Genomic DNA, 26,447 nt, shown 5'->3' with positions numbered 1-26,447 from the left:
ACCCTTCAAGAAGTAAAGAAATATGCCCGTGGTAGATGGTAGAGCATTTTAAACTAGAGTCCAGTCAAAAGCAAGAAGCAGGCGGCAGCAAAGCCTCGTGAAAACTCATTCATTTTTCTGCACATTGGAAAAGATGGACTCTGTCACAGATTTTAGCAGCAGAATACATTCATCTGGCCCATGGTCCCTAGGATTCTTTCTGCTGTCCCCAATGGCCTGATGACCCAGCCCTTTTGTCAGCACCCCAGAGCCACAGGGTACAAGTGCCTAGCAACCAGGGCAGGGCCATTTTTGCCCACACAAATGCAGCTGATTCTGGGGCTCCACTAGCTTGCTGGGGGCAGGGGGAGCCAGGGGATGGCTGCTAAAGATGCATGTGTACAGCTGATGTGTACAAGTGCCTGGCCCTCTCTTCCCACGGGAGCCAGCCCACCTGGAGAAGGGGTTCTAACGTGCCCACCCTTTCCTTTGCAGTCTCCTCTCCACCCTATCCCGGCCTCCCCCACCAGCCCCCAGTCGGGTCTGGACGGCAGCAACTCTACACTGTCTGGCAGTGCCAGCAGCGGCGTGTCCTCCCTGAGCGAGAGTAACTTTGGGCACTCCTCGGAGGCCCCACCTCGAACCGACACCATGGACTCCATGCCAAGCCAGGCCTGGAACGCCGATGAAGATCTTGAGCCACCCTACCTCCCTGTCCACTACAGCCTCTCCGAGTCCGCCGTCCTGGACTCCATCAAGGCCCAGCCATGCCGAAGCCACTCAGCCCCAGGGTGCGTCATCCCTCAGGACCCCATGGACCCGCCTGCGCTGCCCCCCAAGCCCTACCACACCCGCCTGCCGGCCCTAGAGCACGATGAGGGCGTGCTGCTACGTGAAGATGCCGACAGGCCTCGAGGCCTGCACCGCAAAGCCTCGCTGCCCCCCGGGAGTGCCAAGGAAGAGCAGGCCCGCATGGCATGGGAGCACGGCCGTGGGGAACAGTGAGGGGCGGGTGGGGGGCGGCTATGATGCCGCCCTCAGTGAGCAGCTTGCCCAACCACTCCAGGTCGGAAAAGCAAGTCCCCCCCCGCCAGGGAGCCAGAGAGGCCTGGCACTCAGGAGAGAACCACCCCGAGTCTACGTTCTACTGCCGTGAACTCGTGTGTTGCCATGTGCAGAGGCCGCAGCAGCATGAAGGCTTGTGGCTTCTCTTTTTATTTCATTTTCTACGTTTCCATTTCTATGGGTTTTCCTTTCTTTCCTTTGTGCAGTAGATGCTTTCTTCCTCCTGCAGTTCCAGACCACGTGGAGCTATTCGGAGATATTGCACAGACAGAATTGCTTTGCAGCTTTGTGGGGCCCAGAGGTAGGAGCCCAGGCCCTCCCTCCAGGGCAGAGATGCACAGAAGAATGGAAATTGCACTAGGGACTTCTTCCGTTGCTGCATGGACAGAAGAGCTCATGGTTGTATTCAGGGATTGCAAGGACCACGTGGACTACACGTCACAGGTGGACAGGGGAGCTACAAGCCGTTTTGCACAAATGCCTACCCACCTGCCCAGTCTTGAGTCCAGGAGTGTGCAACTGAGGGGCTGCTTGGGCCATCCTGCCAGCTCAGGCATGTGACCTGGCCTAACTGCACGCCCAGGGCACACTGCCGGGCTTCCATGGGCCAGCCCTGCCTCCCACTCTACCTTGGACTTTTCCCTCCATCACTTTTATTTCTGACCATTTGCTCACTTCCACTCTCAATACACCTCATGTCCTGCAGGAGCCCCCTTGGCAAATGGATCTGCAAAGGTGATTCTCTGCCCTCTGGGGTTTGTGGGAGGGGTGTGGAGCCAGAGGGACGACCCTAGCCACCTTCCTCCCCAGGGCCCAGGAGGCCAAGTGTTGAGAAAAGAGCTGGCATAGTAATGAGGCTAGGGTGTGGCAGGGGCCGGAAATCCTCTGAACTTTCAGAAGTGGCCAGAATGCCTGTCATCCAGCTCCTGAATCAGGGATTTTCAGCACTACCTCTGAGCCGTGGGGCTGGCTGCCCAGCCAGGCTTCCAGCCCTGAGGACTCCTGGTCAGGTTCAGCAAGCTCCTGGGTAAAGGGGGTGGGACGGAGCTCCTCCTTTTGGAAGCAGAGAGCCATGCAGGTTGAATTATCCTCTCCCAAGTGGCCAAGTGCAGTCGTCCCCGCCCCCCCACCCCTTGCTCCAGGCCCTTAGGGACCAGCACTCAGGGTTCCGGGCGGGCAGGAAGGCAGTTTCTCCAGCCTCCCCAGTCTGTTGGGCAGAGTGCAGAGGTATCTTTATAGGAAACTTTTTCAGGTCAGGGCACTGATTTTCCTCTTGGTTTATTATTTGGGGGGATAGGGTGGGGTGGTAATAGTATTTTACCAGGGTGCTTCTAAGTTACTCTAAAAAAAAAAAAAAGCCTACAGATAAAATATTTTTCTTTCATTTGCCTGAGTTCCTAACTTTGATGGTCACAAGGCGGCCTTCTCCTTGTTGAGCAGGTGTGTTCTCCCATAGTTCTACTGGCCTGACCTCCGTGGCCAGGCCTGGGGCCCTAGATCCCATCCCTTCCCCACAGTTCCTCTTTCCAAACAGACAAGGCCGGTCAGGGTGTTCTCTTTTAAACAAACGCCAGCTTATTGAACAGGAATACCAGCAAGTAACTTATTGGGAAAGATGGAGGGCCGCTTACCTTCAGGGTATCTGGAGGGTGTTTCTCACCAGTGTGGGTCCTTTCTGATACTGTAAGGCTGGCTTCAGGCAGAGTGGGTCAGTCATGGCAACCTCAACATCAGAGGGCAGGCCTGAAGCATCTGGTGTTCACAAGTGTTAGAGGGTCAGGGGCTAGCTCTGGGTATGAGTTTTAGATAGGAGGGCATCTTTAGATCTTAGGGCACTTCTGAACATCACTCCCTGGACAAGGCAGTCATCACATAAGAACATCGACCTTCTCCACCTGGTAGCACAGGATAGTAGGGAGGGGAGTGTGGGTTGCTTTGGCCTTGCTTTTTTATGCAAGGTGAACTAGGTTTGTGTTTTCCCTTTCCATTTTCCCTAACTGGATGAAAAGGACATAATCCAAATCCCTTTCGTTGGAGAACGCCAGTCTGAGGGGAAGTGGGAGGTCAGAAATGAGAATCCTCTGAAAAGATTGTGAAATACTGATTTTCATTCTTTCAAGCTTATTTGTAAATACCTATTTGAATGCTGTGTATTTGTACAGGAATTTGAGCAAAAAATGTATAGAGTGTGATGTCCAATTGGTATTCAGCCCTATAAATGTGTTTTTAACCTCCGGCATTCTGTGCTTATTTAAAATAAGAAAACTTCTAACCATTTCTTTTGTGTATTTATGTTTAAAAAAAGTGATTTAAAAATGATCTTACCTGTACCAGAAAGCAAAGTTAAAAAAAAATTTGTACTAGTGTCCCAAGAGGTATTTTACTGTATATATTGTGGTAGCATGTTCTAAATCCAACAAGTAATGTGAATTTTAGATGTAAATATCTGCCACTTGATTTTCCCCCTTTCCCCACTCCCTTGACTGCTGTGAAATGAATTAAAGATGAATACCTGATACTGACCCACTGAATTCACTGAATGGGAGCAGCCCAAGTGCCCCTCTCCAACCCCCGCTGCTGGGCTCCAAGCCCTGTAGCCCCATAGGAACCTCTGCACCGAGCACAGAGCCAGCCAGCCAAGCCTCGCACTCGAAAGGAGGCAGCCGGCGAGGAAAGCCCCCTCCGAGCGCCAGTGGCCGACCTACTCGCGAGGCGCCCCCGGCGGCCAGGGCCCCGAGCGCTCCCGGGGAGGCCGGCTCGGATCCCAAGCCGCAGCGCCCAACCGGGCCAGGCGCTCCCCCGGGGCCTAGGATGGTAGCTCGGGGGGGCCCTTCCTATGGGAAGTCCTCCCGCCCGGCGTCTGTCCGCCCTGCCAGTGTCCGGCCGGCCCGAACAAGGCGGCCTCCCGCCTGAAGCGGACCTTCGGATCTAGTCGGCGGGCCTCGGGCGCGGGAGCCTGGATCCCCCGCCCACGGGATTGTGTGAAAAAATGCAAAGAAAAGGAAGCGGCCCGGAGCCTGCCCTTCGGGCCGCGGCTGACTCCACAGCCGCTGGCCTGCGCCAAGATTGGGAGCTCCGGGAGGGGAAGCCCGCGGGGTTTTCCGGGAGGGCGTGGTGCCCAGAGCAGGGGGTACTCAGGACCGTACAGCGGGCGCAGGGCGTCCGGCCTCAGCCGCAGCCGCTGCCCCTACTCAAGATGGCGGCCCGGGCGCTTCCGCCGGCCCCGCCGCCGCTTCCTGCGGGCCACCCTGGTTCAATCAGCGGCCGACAACTGTCTAGGGCCAAGGGCGGGCGACGCTACGAGCCAATAGGGAAGGGGAGCGTGGAGCCGCCCGTCTGGGCTCCGAGGCCCGTGGACCAATGGGAACGCGGCGAGTAGGAGGGCGCGGGGGCCGCCCACCAATGGGGAACTACGGCGCGCGGCCGGGACCTGGAGGTAGCGCCGCACGGCGGGCGCGGTTCAGTCGGGCGGCGGCGGAGGCGGTGGAGGATGTGGGCCACGCACGGGCTGGCGGTGGCGCTGGCTTTGAGCGTGCTGCCCGGCGGCCGGACTCTGCGGCCGGGCGACTGCGAAGGTGCGGCAGGGCCAGGGTCCGCGCCCCGAGGCCCGCCTGGCGGCGGCGGCGCCGAAAACCACCGAGCGGCCGAGAGGCCGGGGTTGGAGCGGGAGGGGGCGGCGACCGGCCCCAGCGGGGTCTGCCCGAGGGGCAGACGCCGGCCTAGAACATAGTTCCTGGGCCTAGGAAACTGGCCCGACAAGAAAAAGTTGGGACTAGGTCGTGCAGAAAACTTGGCTTGACGTTGAGAGAACGCCGGAGTTTTTGTCGTTTCCCATCACTGAGCAGAGGCTCTCCCAGGCTCAGGTCGGGAGCCCCTAGGGCCAGCCGTGGGCACCGCGCCGGGCCCGTGCGCTTGCGAAGCCGCACCTCGGGGTTCGGCGTTGTGTTTGGAAACGAGAAGCATTGGGATCGTTTTTGTCTTCGCCCTCCGGCTTGGCCTCTTACGAGGTCACAGTCAGTCCATCTCAAGGACACGTGTTCATTCTCGCCTTAAAGTTTGTGGAAGGAGCAGGGAGGAGCCGTGTGTAGGTCACCGGGTGATGCTCGTACCCCGCGTGCCCTGGGTGTACGGGGGCGGGGGGACCCCAGCAACTTGGAGCCGGGTTGAGTCGGGCACCTGAGAAACCCCGGTGACGGAAAAACTCACCTCCGTGTCTTCTGTTAAAATTGCTTACGGAGTTCCCTCCTGGTGGATTGGGGTACAACTTGGTGATTGCTGAGCATCTCCCCTCTCTTTTCCAGTCTGCATCTCTTATCTGGGAAGATTTTATCAGGACCTCAAAGACAGAGATGTCACATTCTCACCATCCTCTATTGAAAAAGAACTTATAAAATTCTGCCGGGAAGCAAGAGGCAAAGAGAATCGGTTGGTGAGTAACTGGTTACCCTCCCGGGCTGGTTACCCTCCCGGGCTGGCCCTGTCCACTTGCTGTTCAGGAGGTCCTCTGTTCTGCCCGGATGCTGCTGTGGGACGCAAGTGCTTTCCTGCAGTCTGCAGTTAGGATATTTTTCATCCTGTTAGAATTGATCAAGCACCTACTATGTGCTGGGCACCGGGAGTATCAGCGGTAAGAAATGACAGGCAAACAAATGATGGCGTGAGATGAGGGTCCTGGAGAAAATGACCAGGGTGCTCTGGCAGAGAGGGTGGGTGCTGATTTAGGCAGAATAGTCAAGAATCTCTCTGAGGAAGAGTCGTCATTGTTGGACAGGATAGAGCATCCCAGGCCGAGGGAACAGCCTTTGTGAGTACCAGAGGCCACGTGCAAGGACACAGGAGAACAGTGGGCACAGGGTGGGCTGGGGCTGAATTGAAGACAAGAGCCCTGACAAAATGACAGCTTTTGTAGCTTTACTCTCCCTGGCGGTTGCTGGTTTGTCTGTGTAAAGGTCTGAATCCTGGTAACTCGTAAACTTACTTGGAGGCTGTCTGCTTGAGGACCGGGCATGTATTAAGAGCCCGGGGTTTACACTGACAGTTTGATGGCAGTACAGGCAGGGCATGGGAACATGAGGTCCCTGCCAGAAACAGAGGTTTTGAGGTGTCAGTGTGTTGTGGAGGAGAAGGCTCTCCAGCGCCTAAAGGCCATTGTCCTCTCTTGCTGCAGTGCTACTACATTGGGGCCACAGACGATGCTGCCACTAAAATCATCAACGAGGTGTCAAAGCCCCTGGCCCACCACATCCCTGTGGAGAAGGTCTGTGAGAAGCTCAAGAAGAAGGACAGCCAGATCTGTGAGCTAAAGTATGGTGAGTGTGGCCAGGCCTGTGTAACCAACACAGAGCATGTGTGCTCAAGCTTTATGGAGTTGACTTTCTAGCTGGAAGAGGCCAATGAGAAACCAGAGCCAGGGTGTGTGAGATCTACAGCAGGCTAGATGGTGTGAAGTGAGGGGCTATGGATCTGGCATTCTTGGTTGGTGGAGGTTAGAACAAACCTCCCCAAGGAGGGGACATTGAGCCAACTTTCAAGGCAGTAGAAGATGAGCCAAAGGGAGCTAATGGAAGAGCATTCCAGGCAGAGGAAATAGGCCGTGCAGAGGCAGGCAGTGGCATGATGTGTGGACAGGTCACAGAGGGCCTTGCAGGTTGGTGAAGATTTGGCTTCAGATCTTTAATCTGAATAAAGTTGGGAATGCGGGTTGGTTTGTTTTGGTTTTGTCCAGGGGGTGGGGGACAGAGAGGTTTTTTTTTTTTTTTTTTTTTTTTTAAGATTTGTTTTAGGGTGTGGGAGCCATGGAGGGAGGATCTCAAGCAGACTCCCCACTGACCGTAGAACCCAATGAGGGGCTCGATCCATGACCCTGAAATCACAAACTGCGCCAAAATCAAGAGTTGGACGCTTAACTGGCTGAGCTACCCAGGCCCCAGGAACATGGGTTTTTGAGCAGAGAAGGGATGTGGGCTGACTTGGGCTTAATAGGCTCATCCTGCTGAAGGCCCAGCAATCTTGACTATATTGAAGAGAACTGGTGTATGCTTCTGAAGAGTGCTGGCACTGCGGCACCTCTTGTGGAAGAGCTCTCTGGTAGAACAAAGCAGGCCAGGTGCTCAGAAAGAGTAAGGACCAGGAATAGTTGTCCTTGTCTATAAAATTTAAACACCAACTTATTTTATTGTGATTCAAGTATCCAAGGGCCTGTGTTTGCCCACTTGCATCAAGGATGTCTGGTCTCCTGAGGTGCCCTGGAACGGGCGGTTGGCCCCAGGCCTCTGGTCACAAGCAGTCATGGAGGGCAAGCTTCCGACCAGGGCCTATGGTGGGAAATTGGAGCTGGGGGATCTATCTGCTCTGTCACCCTGGAGCTGTCACTCTACAGTGACTGTCAAGGCACTTGGGGAGCGGGAACCACCTTTGTCCTGTAAGGGTCAGTGCCCCTGGTGTGGGGCCGTGGGTGCTGACACACCAGCATGCATCTGGAAGCATCTGTCCCCCCTCCAGCCAGTAGGGCTGCTTGTTTTAAGGGTTGGGGGGCCCTGTGGGTGTGACCCGTCCTGGGACCTTGTCTGGGGCAGGGAGGTGTCTGTTGCTGCTCCCACCAGCTCTCCCTGCTCTCTCCCCCAGACAAGCAGATCGACCTGCGCACGGTGGACCTGAAGAAGCTCCGGGTTAGAGAGCTCAAGAAGATTCTGGACGACTGGGGGGAGACATGCAAAGGCTGTGCAGAGAAGTCTGACTACATACGGAAGATTAATGAACTGATGCCTAAATATGCCCCCAAGGCAGCCAGTTCACGGACTGACTTGTAGTCTGCCCCGCCCCTGCTGCCCCTGAGGGAAGGCAGCGCACCTGCGCCTTCCCCACAGCCGTTTTGTAATTTATTTTTTAGGCGGGCTCCTGAAAGTCCGTGTGAAGCCTGGAGCTTTCCTGACGATGCTGGCTCTCCAGCGCCCCCCTGGGGGGATTCACTTTATTCTGTTGCTGGTTTTCTCTAGGACTTCAAAGTGTGTCTGGGAATTTTTTATTAAAGGAAGAAAATTTCTAGCTGTCCTTGGAGAATTAAAGTTAATCTGAAATAGGATTTGGACCCTAATGAAGATCCCACCAGTTTATGCTTTCTAGTCCTCCAGGGCAGGACTGAGGCACAGGGAGGGTGCTGAGCAGGACTGGAGCAAGTCCTGGAGGAGGCTGTGCCTGAGGCGCCCCCTCCAAGGTCACTTGAGGTCACTGAGGCGAAGTCACACAAGAGGAGCAGGAGGCCACACAGCTCCCAGCAGAGCACAACAGGGAGTTGCATCTGGTGTTAGGAGGGAGGGGCTTTCTTGCAGGACTGAGAGTATGATTGGTGTGGCTTTCCAGGAGGATGACCTCAGTAACTGCCTGCATCCTGTACCATCACATTTCTAAGATGCTCTCAGCCTGGCTACCTCTGCCAAGCACTGTCTAGATCTGGCCATCTATGTGGTCATCTGAGTTTGTGGTCTGCTCTCAGCCCCAAGTTCTGATGCCTAATTGGAGTTTTGCTCGATTTGCAGGAGTTGGTTTATACAAAGAATCAGTGAGAGACTCCCTTTTGCATTGTTTCCCAAGATAAGGCTAATCGATGAGGTCTTGTCCCAAGTCTGGTTTTTTAGTTCATCTCCAGGGTTGGCTTTGGGAAACCCAGTTGTCAGCATGAGCTGTGATTTGGTGGAGACCCCTCTGCATCTCAGGCCTGCGGAGACTACCAGAAAGAAGGACTAAAGCAGTGCTTTCCTAGGAAGACTGCAGATCACATTTGTGCAGTTGGCTGAATTCAGTTTGCCTATGTAGGCCTTGTTACAACCTGCCGTGGCTTCCACAAATGACAACCAACAGCAGCCCCACATTCAGCACATCCTCATCACGATGGCTAAGAGGAAAGCAAGAACGCTGAGCTACTCCTCAGGCCGAGACTTTCTTGTTTGGGGAAAATAGGTGGGCTGTTGAGATGTGACCAGCGCAGTGTGTCCTGAGCCCCTTATAGGTGCTGGGAAAATCCACGGCTGGCGATAGAAATCTTAGGAAGTAGATGGCCATGGCCTACAGGCCACACTGAACACAGGAACAGAAAAACAACCCAACCACTCCCACTCTAGGGCTGACCCCCACGGTTATCTACAAAGGGTTAACTCATTCCTGCTGGAAGGGGAGTTAAGATCAGACAATGTTACAGATGTTTCTTTTAAGAGCTTTCCCCTTGCACTTGCCTCAGCTGCTCCAGGAGCTGCTTTATGTATGATCATGGGAGGAGGAGGAGGAGGAGGAACTGGCAGCCTCTTCCCCGCCCCCACGGTTTCCGTGCAGAAGGGTCAGGTTCTGCGATGCTTCCAGCAGCTCTCGGGAATAAAACCATCCCAAGGCCGCTTGGGCACCCAGGCAGGATTCTCTCCGCCTCCCCCGCACCTCACCTCTGGAGAAGAGGTCCTGGCCCTCGAAGTGGATAGAAGGGCACTGGTCAGCCTCAAGAGGTAAGCGTAGCAAGCTGTGCTAACGACTGGGTTTGGCCTTCTCTTCGCCCTTGGCTCCGTGGCCCTGCCCTCAGCCCACTGCTCGGAGGGCCGCAGCCTAGTGGCGCCAATTCGCACTCGGTAAACGGCGGGTTTGCTGGCGCGGGTTTCTCCGCCTCAACCCTGCTGAGCCTCGCCTTTTGCATGGACAGCCCTTGGTCATCGCGGCCTTTCCAGGGACCGCAGCAGGTGATACCTGAATGCGGAGGATCCCTGCTTTGTGGGGCGTGGGCGCTGGACAGGGCTGAGGGAGCCGCGTGCTTAGATCCTCTTCACCGTCGACCCCGGACCAGTCGGGGGATGCTACGTAAAGAGGCCGCTGGTCAAGAGTCGGGAGCCTGGCGCCCACAGGCACTGCCACTCCTGTTCCACGCAGCGCGGGCCCCCGCGCCGGAAGCGGGAAGCCTAGGGCCGGCAGGAGCGAACCAGGCCCGCTCTCGCGATGGCCCCCATCTCCGCGCAGCCCGGCCCCAAGGCCGCGCGGTGGCGCCAGAGCTCAATGCCGGGCCGCGATCGCCCGCCCGCCTCCCGGCCCCTGCCCCGCCCCCGGGGGTCACGTGATGGGGGCGGCGCAGTCCGATGACGCACACCCGGCGTAGCTCTCGCCCCGCCCGCCGCGGGGTCACGTGACAGTCCGGCGCTGCCTGATAACGCGACGCCCAGCCCCTGGGCGCCGCTCCCGCCCCGCCCCGCCGCCACCGCCGCGCCGAGTCCTTTTGTCCAAGATGGCGGCGCCGGGGGCGCTGCCTCCTCGGCCGCCGCCGCCGCCGCTGTGAGGGGCCTGCGGGCCGCCCGCCCGCCCGCCGCGCCGGCGCCATGAAGAGGCAGAGCGAGCGAGACTCGAGCCCGAGCGGGCGCGGCTCGTCATCGTCGGCCAAGCGGCCGCGGGAGCGCGAACGGGAGGCGGAGGCGGGCGGGCGGCGGGCGGCGCACAAGGCCTCGGGCGGCGCCAAGCATCCCGTTCCAACGCGGGCCCGCGACAAACCCCGCGGTAGCGGGGGCGGCGGGGGTGGGCATCGCGACGGCCGCGGCGCCGGGGACGCGAATCACCGTGCGAGCAGCGGCCGCTCCTCGGGCTCGGGCGCTGGCGGCGGGGGACGCGGTGGCAAGGCCTCCGGGGACCCAGGCGCTTCAGGTGCATCACCTCGCGCGTCTCCGCTGCCGCCACCTCCGCCACCGCCCGGGGCCGAGCCCGCGGGGCCCGGCTCATCGGCGGCCGCACCCGAGTACAAGACGCTGCTCATCAGCAGCCTGAGCCCCGCGCTGCCCGCCGAGCACCTCGAGGACCGACTCTTCCACCAGTTCAAGCGCTTTGGCGAGATCAGCCTGCGCCTGTCGCACACGCCAGAGCTGGGCCGCGTGGCCTACGTGAACTTCCGGCACCCGCAGGACGCACGCGAGGCCCGCCAGCACGCCCTGGCCCGCCAGCTGCTGCTCTACGACCGGCCGCTCAAGGTGGAGCCGGTGTACCTGCGTGGCGGCGGCGGCGGCGGCGGCGGCGGCGGGAGCAGCCGGCGAAGCAGCAGCAGCAGTGCTGCCGCCTCCACGCCGCCCCCAGGGCCGCCCGCGCCCGCCGACCCGCTCGGTTACCTGCCGCTGCACGGCGGCTACCAGTACAAGCAGCGCTCTCTGTCCCCAGTGGCCGCCCCTCCGCTACGGGAGCCCCGCGCCCGCCACGCCGCGGCGGCCTTTGCCCTGGATGCTGCCGCCGCCGCCGCAGTAGGACTGTCCCGGGAGCGGGCCCTGGACTACTACGGTCTGTACGACGACCGCGGGCGCCCATACGGCTACCCCGCCGTGTGCGAGGAGGACCTGATGCCTGAGGACGACCAGCGGGCCACGCGCAACCTCTTCATCGGGAACCTGGACCACAGCGTGTCCGAGGTGGAGTTGCGGCGGGCCTTTGAGAAGTACGGCATCATTGAGGAGGTGGTCATCAAGAGACCTGCCCGTGGCCAGGGTGGTGCGTATGCCTTCCTCAAGTTCCAGAATCTAGACATGGCCCACAGGGCCAAGGTGGCCATGTCGGGCCGGGTGATTGGCCGAAACCCCATTAAGATAGGCTATGGCAAGGCCAACCCCACCACTCGCCTCTGGGTGGGCGGCCTGGGACCTAACACCTCACTGGCCGCTCTGGCCCGGGAGTTTGACCGCTTCGGGAGCATTCGGACCATTGATCACGTCAAGGGAGATAGTTTTGCTTACATCCAGTATGAGAGCTTGGATGCAGCTCAGGCCGCCTGCGCAAAAATGAGGGGCTTTCCCTTGGGTGGTCCAGACCGAAGGCTGCGTGTGGATTTTGCCAAAGCAGAGGAGACCCGGTATCCCCAGCAGTACCAGCCCTCACCCCTCCCTGTGCATTATGAGCTGCTCCCAGATGGATATACCCGGCATCGAAGCCTGGATGCAGACCTCCGGGTGCGGGATAGGACCCCCCCACACCTCCTGTACTCAGACCGGGACCGGACCTTTTTGGAAGGGGACTGGACCAGCCCTAGTAAAAGCTCTGACCGCCGAAACAGCCTGGAGGGCTACAGCCGCTCAGTGCGCAGCCGGAGTGGGGAGCGCTGGGGAGATGGGGACCGGGGCCTGCCCAAGCCCTGGGAGGAGAGGCGGAAGCGGAGGAGCCTCTCCAGTGACCGTGGGAGGACAACCCACTCCCCTTACGAGGAGAGGAGCAGGACCAAGGGTGGTGGGCCACAGGTGGACCGGGGCTCTGACCGCACTCCTGAGCGCAGCCGTAAGGAGAATCACTCCAGTGATGGGACCAAGGAGTCGAGCAGCAACTCCCTCAGCAACAGCAGACACGGGGCTGAGGAGCGGAGCCACCACCACCACCACGAGGCTCCAGACTCTTCCCATGGGAAGAAGACCCGAGAGAGCGAGCGCAATCATCGGACCGCTGAGGCTGAACCCAAGCCTCTGGAAGAGCCAAAACACGAGACCAAAAAGCTCAAGAATCTTTCCGAGTATGCCCAGACACTGCAGCTGGGTTGGAATGGGCTCCTAGTGTTGAAAAACAGCTGCTTCCCAACATCTATGCACATCCTAGAGGGGGACCAAGGGGTTATCACGGGCCTCCTCAAAGACCACACTTCCGGGAGCAAGCTGACCCAGCTGAAGATTGCCCAGCGTCTGCGGCTGGACCAGCCCAAGCTCGATGAGGTCACGCGGCGCATCAAGCAGGGGAGCCCCAATGGCTATGCGGTGCTCCTAGCCACCCAGGCGACCCCCAGCGGGCCTGGCACTGAGGGGATGCCCACGGTGGAGCCAGGCCTACAGAGGCGGCTTCTCAGGAACCTGGTCTCCTACTTGAAACAGAAGCAGGCCGCAGGGGTGATCAGCCTGCCGGTGGGTGGGTCCAAGGGCAGAGACAGCACAGGCATGCTCTACGCCTTCCCGCCCTGCGACTTTTCACAGCAGTACCTCCAGTCAGCACTGAGGACATTGGGCAAGCTAGAGGAGGAACACATGGTGATAGTTATAGTAAGAGACACTGCCTAGCCCAGACCTGGCTCCAGCTCCGCGTTTGTGTCACAAAAGCAGTTCTTTTAAAATCCGACCACCACCCTTCCCCACATCCTACCCCTTGGTTTGAATTCTCTGCTGGGTTATTTTGGTTCATTTGATGGGGGAACCAGAGTCCTGACCCCCACCAAAACTAAGTTCTTAAATTTGGGGATTTTGTTTTTTTGTTTTGTTTTGTTTTTTTCCAGCAATGAGAAAAGGGACTCCTGTCATGTTGATTTCTAGTGTACGAGATACTGTCTGCTGTGTTCTGTATTTTTTTTATTTTTTGACTAACTGTATGGAAAGTTGTCAGTAAAACCTTTGTCAGAGGATGGATTTTTAATCCTGTTCAGAGTCCTGGTTTAATCGAGTTTTTCCTCAATGAATGGAAGACTTTTCCCCACTACACGCACACAAATGCCCTACGTCAACTTCACAGCACTGGTATTAGCTCAAAGTCCTGCTGTGTTGGTGGCTCTCGGCCCCTCAGCTCTTTGGGCCGAGTCGGGACTGCGTTCACATTTGTTTTTAACCTTGGCTGAGAGCAGGTGGGCTTCGTTTTGCCTCTGGCACCCTGCCTTGCCTGCTTGAGCAGAGCCCATGCAAAGGAAGGGGGTGAGCCTAAGGTCTATAGCCGGCAGCTTTGGTAGTTTTGGAGTTCTTGTTTTCTGCCCTAAATGTGTGTGTTGATCTGTCTGAACCGTAGCTGTTGGACAATGTGCCTAATCTTGAGGCCTTTTGCAGGCAGGTAGTCTTTAGCAGTTCTGTGGTCTTGTAGACACGGGGAAGAAGAGTACAGTATTGATGCCACAGCGTCTTGGTGTCACAGATTGAAGCAGGCTCCCCTTCTTTTCAGCCTCCCTTCCAGCCTTAACATGGCAGCCCAGGAGTACCCCGTTGGAGGCAGAGCTGCCTCAGACCCCCCAGGAACCCTGAAGGCCAAGTGCTGGAATGGAGGGTGGGAGGAAGCTTCTCTTGGCTAATTCTTGAAATTTACCCAGTGTTTGTGAATTCTGGTTCTTCCTTTGGTTGTTTTGGGGCTGATGTATAGTGGAGGGGACCTCTTCCCAGTACCTAGAGCTTTGTAGGGGACCCTACAAACCCTGGACTGAAGAATTTTTGCAGTGCTGCCAGGGAGCACGGTGGATTAGACAGATACTCTTAACTAATCAGTTTCACGGGTGTAAGGTGAGAACGTGTGCCTCAGCCTCTTGCCCTGCTGCTGAGGTGGGAGAAGGGTGCTTCTGTGGGGAAATGAAGTCACAGGTGCCAAGGTGTTTGGGCAGTGCTCGTCAGAGCCACTGAAGCCAAGCTGGGGAGGAATGTGGAGGCATCTTCCAGCTGGGAGAGAAAGATGGCTTGAAAGAGAAAAATGCTGTCATCCCTGGTCTCTAACGAGGTCATAGGACAGCACCGTCGACCAAGGAGGGAAGCCAGTCATAGAGCAGTTGTCAACATAGAACACTGCCCAAATAGACTTTTCAGAGTGTGTTGTGTGGCAGTCTGGATGTCCCAAAGGATCACTGTCAGAGCTGGGGGACAACAGAAGCCTCAGAGAAGTGAGCCCCCCAAATGGCCAGGAACTCCGGGTTCTGTTCCACTCTCCTGGCCTGGTCCACTCCCAGTCCATGCAGGGCAACACGGGACGGCTGGGATGCTTTGAGAGACCATCCTGAGGTGGAGGGTGAGGCCTGGAGGGTGGACTGCCTGGACGATACATGCTTCACAAGGATCAGGGAAGAGGTGGCTTTTTGAGACCTTAGGGATTTAAAATGAACAGGGGAAGGTGCCTGGGGAGGTACTGCTCACTGGGCTATAGCTGGTGCTCATGAGAGAACAGGCATGTTCACAACAGAAAACATGAACAAAGGAAGTGTTAAATGTGTTTGCCAGTTTGTACTTGAGCTGTGGCACAACTGCCAGGTGTCTGAGCAAGTCCGTGGAGGGGACCAGCTGACCCCAGCGCCACCATCCCAGGGTAGCTCGTACTGCCAGAAGCAGGAATGGGCCTTGTTCAGAGTAAACAAGGTAGGGGTGGCTTGAAGGCGTATTGCAGGGCTTCCTGCAGATGTCTGAGAAATGCCTCGGTCACACATCAGCCAGAGTTGCCTTGTCCTGTTACGTCCAAAACTTCTCTGGGCTGTTCTTCATAGGGTGGGTGCTCAGAACCCAGAATACTACACCACCTAGCAGCATTTCCAGATATAAACCTGCTAGGAAATGTGGTTGGAGAAGACACTTCAACCTTTGTTTTGTCTACTTTCCAGGGATAGGTGCTCTCTGGCCCCAAAAAGAACTATAGAGTTTTGGTAAAGAACCACAGCCCACTGTGTGACCCTCTTCTCAACCACTTCCTTCCTTTGGCTCTTAAGACACAGGTTCTGTGAACTCTCAGGCCTTGGCCAGCCCTCGTAGGGCAGGAGGTCAAGGCGCTGGTTGATTTAGGACTGCCCCACAAAGAGAACAATTTAACTGCAGGGGTCCAGCGCCTCCACCTGCGGGTTCAGATCCTGTCTGAGGTGTCACTTAAATGGGGGGGAGGAAATTAATCTGAGGCAAATTGTATGGGTTTCTTCTGAGTGACTCAGATTTTCAGCTCTGGTATAGTAAGAAAGAAGGCTGATGTCTCCTTAGCCTCTCAGGGCGCTGCCCTAAGGGCGAGTTGTCAAGTCAACCAGAACTGCGCCTCCCTGTTGGAGGCCCCCATCGCCACCACAGAGACCTGCAGGCACTCCCAAGAGCTGTTGGCAGAGTTGAGGGAGGCAGCCAGCAGCAGCTCAGCTGAATTCAGGACTAGAATAGCGTTTTTACTTCTTGACTTTTAACCTGCTTTCTTTTGATGCACCCATCCAGCACCAGCAGTCAAGGCTACTCCACTGGTTAGGTGTTAGTAACCCATTTAAGCTGAGGCATGAAGCAACATAAGAGCTGAGACCTCTGCTCTCTAAAGGACCAAGAGGTACCTGTGTGACACAGGCCCACTTCAGTGTGCGATCAGTTGTATGGTGCTCTGAAGCCCAGCAGGGCTTTGCTGGCCCCTGGTGAGTTATAGCCCGTCTTGTCTTGTTTATTTCACAACCAAATTTGTCCCCTCTTCTCTCAGCAAAGGGAGAAAAGTCCCTAGCTATTTGATACCTACATAATAGAAACCAAGAAGCTGTTACTTGGACAACTCGAAGAGACTGCAATCTCCTATCTATTGTAGGAGGAAAGGGTGAGGTGGGTTAAGTGAAAAGATCAGAGCATGTGGCACTTTCCCTGGCGGTTCCCCATGTTCACCAACCACAGGCTGATTTCAGAGGCCTGAGACCTGTCTAAACCCAGCCGGCCCAGCCCCCGCTGCCTCCAAACTGCCAAAAGTGAAAAACAGCTCTGGTCCGCTGTTAACTCTCCCTTGAGGAAATCATAATGACAGTCACCCAACTAACTAGAGAGGTGGCCACTCCTTAGCTTTGCCAGCACCCAGGACCCCTAACATGTCAGCTCCACTAGATCTGTACTGCAGAGCTGCCTTCTTTAGTCAGAACCTAGGACAGAGAGGTGTCCACAGCTGACCAGACCCAAGCACCTCCTCCTCCACCCCAGCGTGCTTCTCGGGCACAAACCGATACTCCCTCTGGGGGAGGGCAGCAGACCAGGGTTAGACACTGTGACTAAGCTACTTTTCTCCCCAGAGTGCTTTATTTGGGCAGAATGTGTTCTCACCACCATCCTGGACTGCCTCTCGGAAGGCGTCTTCTCTACTGGCTGGCTAGAGGTGCAGGGAAAGGGACCACTGCACTTTGGTAAAAGAGAACAGGGAAAGGCCATAAACAAACAAAGACAGACTTGTAGTTTATTTTGTATTTTTTTTAAATAAATACACTTTACATTAAAGAAAAAGGCCTTTGATTTGTAATTTCCACATTGGGGAGAAAGGGAAGAAAAAAAATTTTTGAAAAACTGAATCACAAAGAAAAATAGAGGGAGTGAACTTATATCCTAAGTTCCCTCAACTCCACAAAACCAATATCCACAACGACCTTGCTGCCCCCAAACCATGAAGGTGGGTGAATCTAGGCATTTACTCAGCAAGCAATGCACTACCTTCTTCCCCACCTCTGGCACGAAGGAAAACAAATTAACCTGACAGCATATGAGGCAACAGAACAGGTTAAAAAATCATATATTATATTTATAATAAAATATTCTTAATCCTTATCAATTTAAGAAACCACGATTTTCCTTTTCATTTAAATACGTATGTAAAAATGCCTCTATATTGTTCTTTAGACATCATTTTCTTCCATAGAAAATGAAGTGCAGGGACAAGAGACCTGGTGGATATAAGTTCATACCCTCAGTTATAAATGCCTGTTTTTTTTTTTCTTTTTAAATTTTATAAAAAACTATTTCTTGTTCTTTAAGTAAAGAACGTTATACAAAGAAAATATATTGTGAAATAACCCCAGAGACATGTTTTTTTTTTCCCCTTGAGGAAAGAGCTGTCCATCCTAGGAGAAGGGGGAAGCAGAATAGGGCCTAACCCCTGTTGTCTTTTTTGTGGTTGTTATTGTTTTAGAAGGACCCTCAGATTCCAGTGAGGCTCTCTAAGCCATAATCCTCTGAATGCAGGGCATGCAGTTCCTTAAAAGACAGCCCTGGGAGAACGGGAAAGGAAGGTGTTCTGAATTCATCTGATTCAGTTTCTCGCCTATCAAGAATGTCTTCCACATGGTGACGGCTCCTCACTCATTCAGAGATAAGATGATGTCATCTTCCAAATCAGAGTTGTCAGAGCTGTCCGCTGAAAGGTAAGAGGGAAAGACTAGGTTATGCATCAGGCTTATAGGAAGCTTTCACAAAGGAAGCACCTACATATACATACATTTATACCTAAGCAAAGTTAATCACCAGTTTCTAGAAGAAAACACACCAATTAACTCCTTGGAGCTGGCTCTGGAGAATATACTTGTTGGCAACAGTGGCCACTCCTGGGACCTCTTGCTCTTGTACCTTTCAAAAGACCTGGATGCAACACTCTCTGCCATTTAGAGGTTCTCCCTGACTGGGGGGCCCTGAAGGGACAGGGCCAAGGGAGAAATGAATGAGCCTCGGCAGCTCTTTAGCCTCACATCCTCCTCTTGGGATGGGTGCACAGACCACAGACCTACCTGACCCACCTAGAACCACTAAGCAGGCTGAGCCTTAGGCAAGAATGAGATTTCTTTCAAACAACAGCTCTTAACAGAAGGCCTCATAAAGGTTGAGATGTCACCCTAGGACTCACTCCTCTGTAGTTCTGAACAGAATCAGCAGGGAACAAGTTCCCAAAAGGGTTCCCAGAATGTGGCAATACCAGAGAACAAGTACCTGGAAACTCCAGACCAGAGGCCAGCAGGCAGCAACTATGACCTCCTGGAAGGTGGCACCAGGTCTCTGGCACAGGAGGAGCCCTACACTTGACCACCTGCCTTCTCAGGCAGTGAGCAGACCACACTAAGTAACACCTCTGCAAGGAACCACTGAGGATTGAAACTAGGCAAAAGAACCTTCAAAATGAGATCGATACATCATGTGTGGCTGGTCAAAATTGGAGAGAAACATAGTACCTAGCTCCTCAGGGCTCTAGTATTTGCTGAGTGAAGGTAAGGAAAAGATCTCCGTGCCCCCTCTGATTACAGCTCAAGAAGGTGTGAAACCATTTTATAACAAGGTTTCCAGGGAAGTGGGCGGATAGACTATGAATCCCCAGGCGTGGGCTTCCCATGCAGAGAGGGACACCAGTGGCTCCACAGAATTCCCCATCAGCCTTTCCCAGACGCCTCACATTCCCAAATCTTTCATTCACCACAATCTCCTTTACAAAGAAAACTGAAACAGATAAAGAAAAATCAGCAAACGCCTGGCTGTGATACAAAAAAGTCCTGGATGTAAACAAAAGAGATGTCTGGAAAAAGCCAGGACTCCTGGGCCTAAGAGGGCATGAGCAGAGCCCAAAAGCTGGTGAAGAGTGGGGGAAACACACACCTAACAAGGTGAGCCCAATGGCCTCATCAGCTTCCTAGCTGCAAGACCTCCGAGAGGAAGTGCCAACAAGGGACAACAGGCACAGTGCCGTGTCCTGCCCCAGGCAGACCCCCAGAGACTCCCAGTGCTCCTGCAGTCTATGATTTGACCATGCCAGACCAACTGCCTGAGACCAGTCCATCAGTTCTACGGCTGCTAAGAGTCTTAATAACTTTGCATCACATGTAAGGAGTATGAATGCAGCTGGATGAGGACCAGGACACAGTCTTCTTTACACAAATAACCGTCAGGCACAGTGTTTGAGAACCTTCAGGACCGGGCACGGACTCCCTCTAGGCTCCTTTCTCTACCTTCCTCAGCCTTTTCGCATCCTCAAGTGTTAAAAACCCAACTCCAGACCCTGGTCAGGGCCTCTTCTGAAAGGCCCTTTGAGACAAAGGCAGTCTAGATGTAAATAATCAATACCTGCAAAGCTTAACCTGCTGCTCTATAACATACAGGCTTTGAGAGAAGGTAGAACTGACTAGAACAGAGAAACACACAAAAGACTTTAGAGTCAAGGTGTTTTCTCTTCCTAGGGTTGGGGTTCTACATCTGAAACCAATCACTGGGGCTCTATGGGATCTGGGGCCTCACAAAGTTATGGGATAGCATGGGAGTGTGGTTTTCTATAGTCTCGGGGATTTTCATCACATCCTAAAAGAGCTCTATAAGCTCAGAAAGGTTAAGAACTAATGTTCTAGATGATTACTACAGCAAAATATCAGCACACCAAGGGTACAGAGAATGCTCTTCCTGCCTGCTCTATTGTGAGCTCCTGGAGGCCTCTCTAAAACAAACAGGAATGCAGGACACACTACTCATGCCACCTCCATATCACCACCTCAATTCTAATGCCTGAACTGAAATGTCCTCAAGTTGTCAACTATTATGGCATTTTTACATCATAAATATTCCTACAAAAATAAGGTGATATTCTTGTTCATAAAAGAATTAAGCTTTTCCAGTACCTCTTGGGCCTAAAGGAAGGAATTTCCTAAAGAGTTAAAAGAGGCAGTAATTTTATAGGCCAAATACAAATTTAGTGGCTTTATATTCAAATTAAGAATAAAAAAATTAGTGATCCTCTCATGTCAGGCATACCATACTAGTGCTCTCCTACCTTGTTACTTGTAATTGAAGGAAACAGAACTTGTATCCCACATGGCACTATTCACAGATGACAAAAAGGTTCAGTAAAAACTGCCCTTTTACTCTGAATACTGTCATGTGTGCCTTGCCCTTTAATCCTTCTTACCTGGCTCTCTGACCACGGCTAGGGACAAGGCAAGTCCTCCTCCACTGAATCACCTCAACCTCCAAATATGCAAAAATGGAAGCTTGTAAACAGCAGATGAGCAGATAAAAAGCACGCACTCCCAGCCCCACTTCCCTCCCGCCCCAGTTTCCTCAATATACAACTTTGGTAAGAGGACTTATGTAAGAAAAAGTCTCCCTTAAGCCAAACCCACCTTCAATCTTGAGGGCTAGAAGCACATATAAGATTTTATCCCAAAGAAAATGGACTTGGGTCACTGTAGAATAGAATCTTTTATACGTATGCTTAAATAAACACTATCACCCACCTTCTGCTACCACACACATGTACATGCACACTCTTCCTCCTACCACCAACCACCAATGATTATAAAAACCAAGGATCTACTATGAAGAGCTTTGGCATAAATTGGGCCTAGGCCAGCACTCAGATTTCCTGTAAATGTTCTCTATCTGTGCTGTTCAATATGGTAATCACATGTGGCTACCAGATACTTCAAATGTGGACACAAAATGACGAAATGAATCTTTAATTTAAATTTTAATGGCCACGTGTGGTTAGTGGCTACCACGTTAGGCATAATATGTGCCATAGTTGTGAGCATCATGGCCTGGTTAGCAACATGAAAATGGCTGGATATCACAGGGATTACCCCCCAGTTAGCCAGGGTAGCACAAGAACCAAGATCACCGCAAGCATAAGTCTGTCAGCAGTGACACACGTCACAGTGATGCTGCCAGATATATCCTCTTGAAGTGGGCAGACTATAACTGCAGAAGTAGCAGACTCTTAGAGCTAGTAGCTGGTTTATTCAGGATTCATTAGCAAAGTCAGGGGACAATTTGACTTCAGAAACCTGTCCTAAAGGGAAATTACTAGAAAAATTAGAGCTTGTACTTTATAACGTAGAGGGGGTGGGGACAACAAAACAAGCCAAAGAGAAACATTTGTCAGTTGGCCTTTAAGAGGGCTTAGGCAAAAGCATACAGGAAGACTCTTCCACAAAGGGGCTTTTACATTATAACTTTAGAAAGAAGCAGGGAGGGCACCCCATAAGCAGCTGCCAATTCCAGCTCTGCCCCTTAGGACAGGGCACTTAGGTGGGAAGCACTACCTTTTGGCCTTCCATTCTAAGGCTGATCCTCTAAAGCAGGAGTGAACAAACCAGAATCCACAGGCCAAACCAAGCCCACCACATATTTTTGTAAGTAAAGTTTTACTTCTAAAACACAGCCACAATCATTAATTTACGTCTCATCTCTGGCTGCTTTTACACTATAACAGCAGAGCCAAGGAGCTGCAAGAGATACCATATGGCCCACAAAGTGTAAAATATTTAACTGTCCAGCCTTTACAGAAAAAAAGTTTGCCAACCTCTATTTTAAAGATAACAGCCTTTTAGTAACACAGTCTGGTAAAAGAACAGAGGATCAGAGATATGAAACTGCTTTTCCTCAAGGGGTCAGAGTGGTGAATCTATAGTTATGGGGGCACAGAACCCTTGTGTGGCTTGCTTCCTGGGAGGGTGCAGGGAAGGGACCTTCCCCTGGGTCCCAAGGTTCAGCCTCAGGGTCGGCCCTAGACTTACTGTCCCCCAGGATCAGTTCCACTTCCTCGTCTGCATCAGAGTCTTCATCCTCCCCATCCTCTCCCTCCTCTAGAAGGTTTGCTAGCTCCTCATCAGAGGGAGAAAAGTCATTGTCCCCATCCTCCCCTGCATTCTCGTTGTTGTCATCCTCCTCCAACTCCGCCTCCAGCAACTGGTCAGTGTCAAGCTCATCTAGGTCATCAGTATCGTCATCATCTTCATCATCATCTTCTTCTTCCTGTTCTTCCTCTTCCTGGTAAGAGAGCATGAGGTCCATTAGGAAAAACAGAGAGGCCTAACCCACATGCGCCACATGGGCAGTCTTTCCCTCCTTCCCAAAGGGCAGTGGAGGAAACTGTCAGTAGAGAGAGAGTGGCAATCTAGAGAATCTAATGAAGCCTGAGACAGGTACACACATGGCCCCCAAGATACTCAAAGCACCTCTCAGATAAGGATTACTGGTCACTCCACAAAGGCATTACTGGTTACACAGCCCTTATCCAAGAAAAAACACATAGCTCACTCACAGAAGGCTCTGCCATCAACATTCTAGGTTCCTAAATACCTAATAACAAAACCAAGGGAGCTCTTCTCTCTCTCCTGCATCAACCAAACCAAGTGAAATCAGTTGGGCCACTGGAACAAAAGCTTCTACTGGAATCTAAAAATCAGTGCTTTAACAAGACAGAGGAAGAACACAACTGCTGAGTCAACACAAAGTTGAGTCAAAGAACACAACTGCTGAAGCCTAAACCCTTCAAGGTCTTGCCCTTGATCTTATAAAGAAGTAGGTAAACCTCTTAACAGTGCTATCATAAGTATCTAATGATCCAATAAAACTGACTTTACAATACAGAACATAGATATGTACATTTTCTGTTACAAGCCACACACATGAAAACACAAAGTGTGCTAGAGAAACTGTCTTTCCCTCCATTCTCAAGAGATCTTCAGACAGTCAGGAAAACTCCAAGAAAACTAATGAAATACTGGCTTTGTACTGGGCTTTGTAAAGGATACATTCTAGCATCTGCCACAGATTTCAACTTTGCACTAGAATCCAAACTGTGTCTTCTGCTTGAAAGGAAACAAAGACACCCCTGTTGTGAAAAGAGTAACAGGTATTCCCCAAGTAAATGTGACCATCATTCACTTATCCTTCTTCTCAAACACCAACTGTCAACCTTGCCAGTAGCAAAAGGACTCTAATTCCTGCAATAATAAAATATAAAATTCATTTAATACATCATCATCCTAAGGAGAGTCAAAAAAGAATAAGCCCAAGATATACAGGAAAAAATAGGTAAAACACATTTTTAAAAGTGTTGCTGGGAAAAAAAAAAAAAAAAAAGTGTTGCTGCATGCCAATCACTTAAAAACCTAAAATGTACTTATTTGGCCACTAGTGTTCATCATCTATAATATAAACTAGACTAATGTTCAGCAGAGAAAGTAGCCATGCTTTATGGACTTTTGATAATTTTGGAACCACCCTTTAGAGACTTTTGATATACTGTTTGGCCCAGTGACTTAGACTTTTCAACAATTTTTGGCAGCTATATCGGAAAGACTAACCCCTTTACCCAGTAAACCTAAGGCTTGTACAAATGTGTGTATGGTCTAAACCAGAACTTGCACGTGCTTGTATATGAGAACACACATGATAGCCTAGATCACTGTTCCACAGCCTAGGCTACATTATTACCTCCATATGGATGGCTACTAAGCATTCACTTACTGGAAAGGCATTGAGAGTGCTTGGAGGCAGTAATGACAAACTGAACCAGAGACAAGCTCCTTAGCCCCTACAAGCACATCAGCTCATACAAATACTAGGAAAAAGGGAGAAAGGTCAAAATTCAGGGAAATAATCCAAAGTGCTTACCAGATTACAATTTTTGCCTCTCTTCAGGCATATTTTCATGGCCTTGACCAAAATTAGTTCTAATCCATTAATAAAGTACCATAGTTAAAAACAAGTACACTAAAGAACAGAGTATCCACAGCCCTATGGTTCTTAAGCCTCTATGGGACAATATAATTACTTTTAAAAATTAAGAGAACTTTTTTATTTTTATTTTTGATTCCGAAATTAATACACAGTTACTGATACGGATACACATTTGGCATTATTTAAAGAGTATGGAAAAAAATAAATAAATAAAGAGTATGGGACAGGAGAAAATGCCTGGGCTTTGGGATCAAACACGCCTGGTTAGAATCTTAGCCCTGCCAATTATATGGTGTGTGAACACGGGCAATTTACATGAATTTTCAACGTCCCATAACTTTTAAAGGTCCACAGCTGAGTGGGTATATAAAAGGTTACATGGTTCAAACAGGCACCTGTTAATAACCAGCAAATTTAGGTAGACCCTTCTTTTTCACTTCTAAAAATATCAAAGCCTAGCTGATCCAGAACTGCAAACAACTCCTAAATCAAAAGCATTCTTAGAAAATAGGTCAATCAGGGTCTGAGCTCTGAACTACAGATAACATTCCAGATTATTACAAATCTAACCTTACCTAATCTTGTAGAAGAAATAGTTTATATATATTCATCCTGGAAGGCCATGAGGACTTATGTGACCATGACAGGGCAAGGGAAACGAGTAGGAAAGTCTACCTGAATCCATCATTTTTTAAACTCCATGGTTAATGACCAATGCTGGTTTAACACGTATTTTGTTATACATGGATATGGCCGTATACTCACTTTCTAAATTTTAAATCTGAAACCCAAATCATGAAACAGAGGCTCACAAGATCTGTCCAAAAAACTGTAGAATCTGGGGCGCCTGAGTGGCTCAGTCAGTTGTGTGTCTGACTTTGGCTCAGGTCATGATCTCAGCATCCCGGGATCAAGCCCCACGTCAGGCTCCATGCTCAATGGGGAGTCTGCTTCTCCCTCTCCCTATGCCCCTCCACTAGTGCTGTCTCTCAGATAAATAAAATCTTAAAAAAAAAAAAAAAAGAAAGAAAGAAAACAAAATATAGAATCTAATTCTGTAGCTGAACCCAAAAGTGAGTTTAGAAAGTAATTTTAGCAGCATTCTCTGGTGGTTTAGTTACCTAGTTGGTAACATGAGCCCCTCTCTTTCATATCTAAAGAATTAAGGAGTTGTCAAAAGTGGTTTTAAAAAAAGAAAAAAAGGAAAGAAAAGAAACTAAAAATTATTACTTAATGAAAACAAAAATCTTGCTAGAATCCAGAATTGTCTCAATTTCTTTTTTTTTTTTAAGATTTTACTCATTTATTCATGAGAGACACAGAGAGAGGCAGAAATACAGGCAGAGGGAGAAGCAGGCTCCATGCAGGGAGACAGACGTGGGACTCGATCCGGAACTCCAGGATCACACCCTAGGCTGAAGGCAGCGCCAAACCGCTAAGCCACCCGGGCTGCCCATCAATTCTACTGTTAAGTCAATTTCATGGTTATCCAAAATCCCAAACCCCTGCAAATTAAAGAACCCAAATCCCCTCCTTGTACAGAAAGGAGGTCAACTGGTATGAGCTCCCTCCACTGCCCTCTGATCCCATCTCCACATCTGAACCTGACTTAACCCTGGTCTGAGTAGGAAGCCAGCCTTTCATTCATACTCTGCACAGCAGTCCTCTCTGGATCTCATTACCACTGCCACCCACCTGCCACCCCCACACACCCACCTTCAACACTTCTCTCCACTGGCTTCTCACCCCTGAGGAGGGTCAAAGTTGCCCAAACCTAAACACTGCTCCATCCACACAGGCTCCACATTGCTTCCAGGCCTCCATGTACCCCACCGCCACTTGCTCACTCATTCCCTCACTCTCTCCTCCTCTAACACTGGACTCTGACTTTTACCCCATCACTCCATAGGGCAGTAATTAATGGTGTTTATTCTGGAGCCAGGCTGCTGCCACTGAACCCAAACTCTACAGATGGAATAACTGATTTTTGGATAACTTACTTTGCCTCATAGGGTTGTTGCTAGGGCTTAAAGGAGGGAAATAATGTGTACACATGTATGTATATAATCACTTTGAAAAGTGCCTATTATATACAAAGTGTTCAACAAAAGTTTGTTGTTCCTGTTACAATGACTGAAACATTCCTAAAGGAACAGGAAGGCCTGGAGAGCCAATCATGGGGCTTCTCTCTGGTGACTGACACCAATCCTGGCCTCTACAATGGGCTCATCTGTACCTGGTCTCTTGCAAATCTCCTCAGCCCAGAGGTTCCTACAACTTTAATTTCTGCCTTCATATTTCCTCTAATTCCTAATTCTTGAACTCTCAGGTGACTCTATCCATTCATACCATAGAAACTTAAAATCTCTTAATTCTAAAACTAACTCTAATTCTAAAAGCACCTTTAAAGCCAGTACCTTTTCTATACTTCTCCCAGTTACCAGCTGAAAATCTCAACTATCTTTCACTTCTCCCACTCCTAAGGCTTCACATCCAATT

The 26,447-nt window shown here is 51.6% G+C and overlaps 4 protein-coding genes across 24 annotated transcripts in view; 3 read left to right on the top strand and 1 right to left on the bottom strand.

Moving 5' to 3' along the window:
- Positions 1 to 3,560, top strand: part of DOCK3 (dedicator of cytokinesis 3) — a 514,642-nt gene extending 511,082 nt beyond the window's left edge. For 15 of the 17 annotated variants that reach the window (XM_077858742.1, XM_077858737.1, XM_077858736.1 and 12 more), the window contains one exon: positions 475 to 3,560. In XM_077858742.1, coding sequence (XP_077714868.1) covers positions 475 to 984 — 510 coding nt within the window. In that variant the 3' untranslated portion in view covers positions 985 to 3,560. The remainder of the gene's footprint in view (positions 1 to 474) is intronic. The other 2 variants (XM_077858749.1, XM_077858748.1) reach the window with 1 other exon arrangement.
- Positions 3,561 to 4,389: 829 nt separating this feature from the next.
- Positions 4,390 to 8,094, top strand: MANF (mesencephalic astrocyte derived neurotrophic factor). The gene is given in 5 exon segments (XM_077858757.1): positions 4,390 to 4,442; positions 4,444 to 4,619; positions 5,346 to 5,473; positions 6,212 to 6,353; positions 7,669 to 8,094. Coding segments are annotated over 5 exon segments (669 nt in total). The 5' UTR covers positions 4,390 to 4,404; the 3' UTR covers positions 7,854 to 8,094.
- A 2,279-nt stretch (positions 8,095 to 10,373) lies between these two features.
- On the top strand, positions 10,374 to 13,425 carry RBM15B (RNA binding motif protein 15B). The gene has a single exon (XM_077858756.1). It carries the CDS (start codon positions 10,389 to 10,391, stop codon positions 13,074 to 13,076), a length of 2,688 nt encoding a protein of 895 aa, XP_077714882.1. The 5' UTR covers positions 10,374 to 10,388; the 3' UTR covers positions 13,077 to 13,425.
- A 3,478-nt stretch (positions 13,426 to 16,903) lies between these two features.
- The window catches only part of DCAF1 (DDB1 and CUL4 associated factor 1), an 80,088-nt gene continuing 70,544 nt past the window's right edge, over positions 16,904 to 26,447 (bottom strand). For 4 of the 5 annotated variants that reach the window (XM_077858752.1, XM_077858751.1, XM_077858753.1 and 1 more), the window contains 2 exons: positions 21,998 to 22,250; positions 16,904 to 17,868 (listed from right to left, as the gene is read on the bottom strand). In XM_077858752.1, coding sequence (XP_077714878.1) covers positions 17,810 to 17,868; positions 21,998 to 22,250 — 312 coding nt within the window. In that variant the 3' untranslated portion in view covers positions 16,904 to 17,809. The remainder of the gene's footprint in view (positions 17,869 to 21,997; positions 22,251 to 26,447) is intronic. The other variant, XM_077858754.1, reaches the window with a different exon arrangement.

This window comes from Canis aureus, chromosome 19, assembly GCF_053574225.1.
Source record: "Canis aureus isolate CA01 chromosome 19, VMU_Caureus_v.1.0, whole genome shotgun sequence".
Classification (NCBI taxonomy): domain Eukaryota; kingdom Metazoa; phylum Chordata; class Mammalia; order Carnivora; family Canidae; genus Canis; species Canis aureus.
This window is presented reverse-complemented; position numbering and strand designations above follow the sequence as displayed.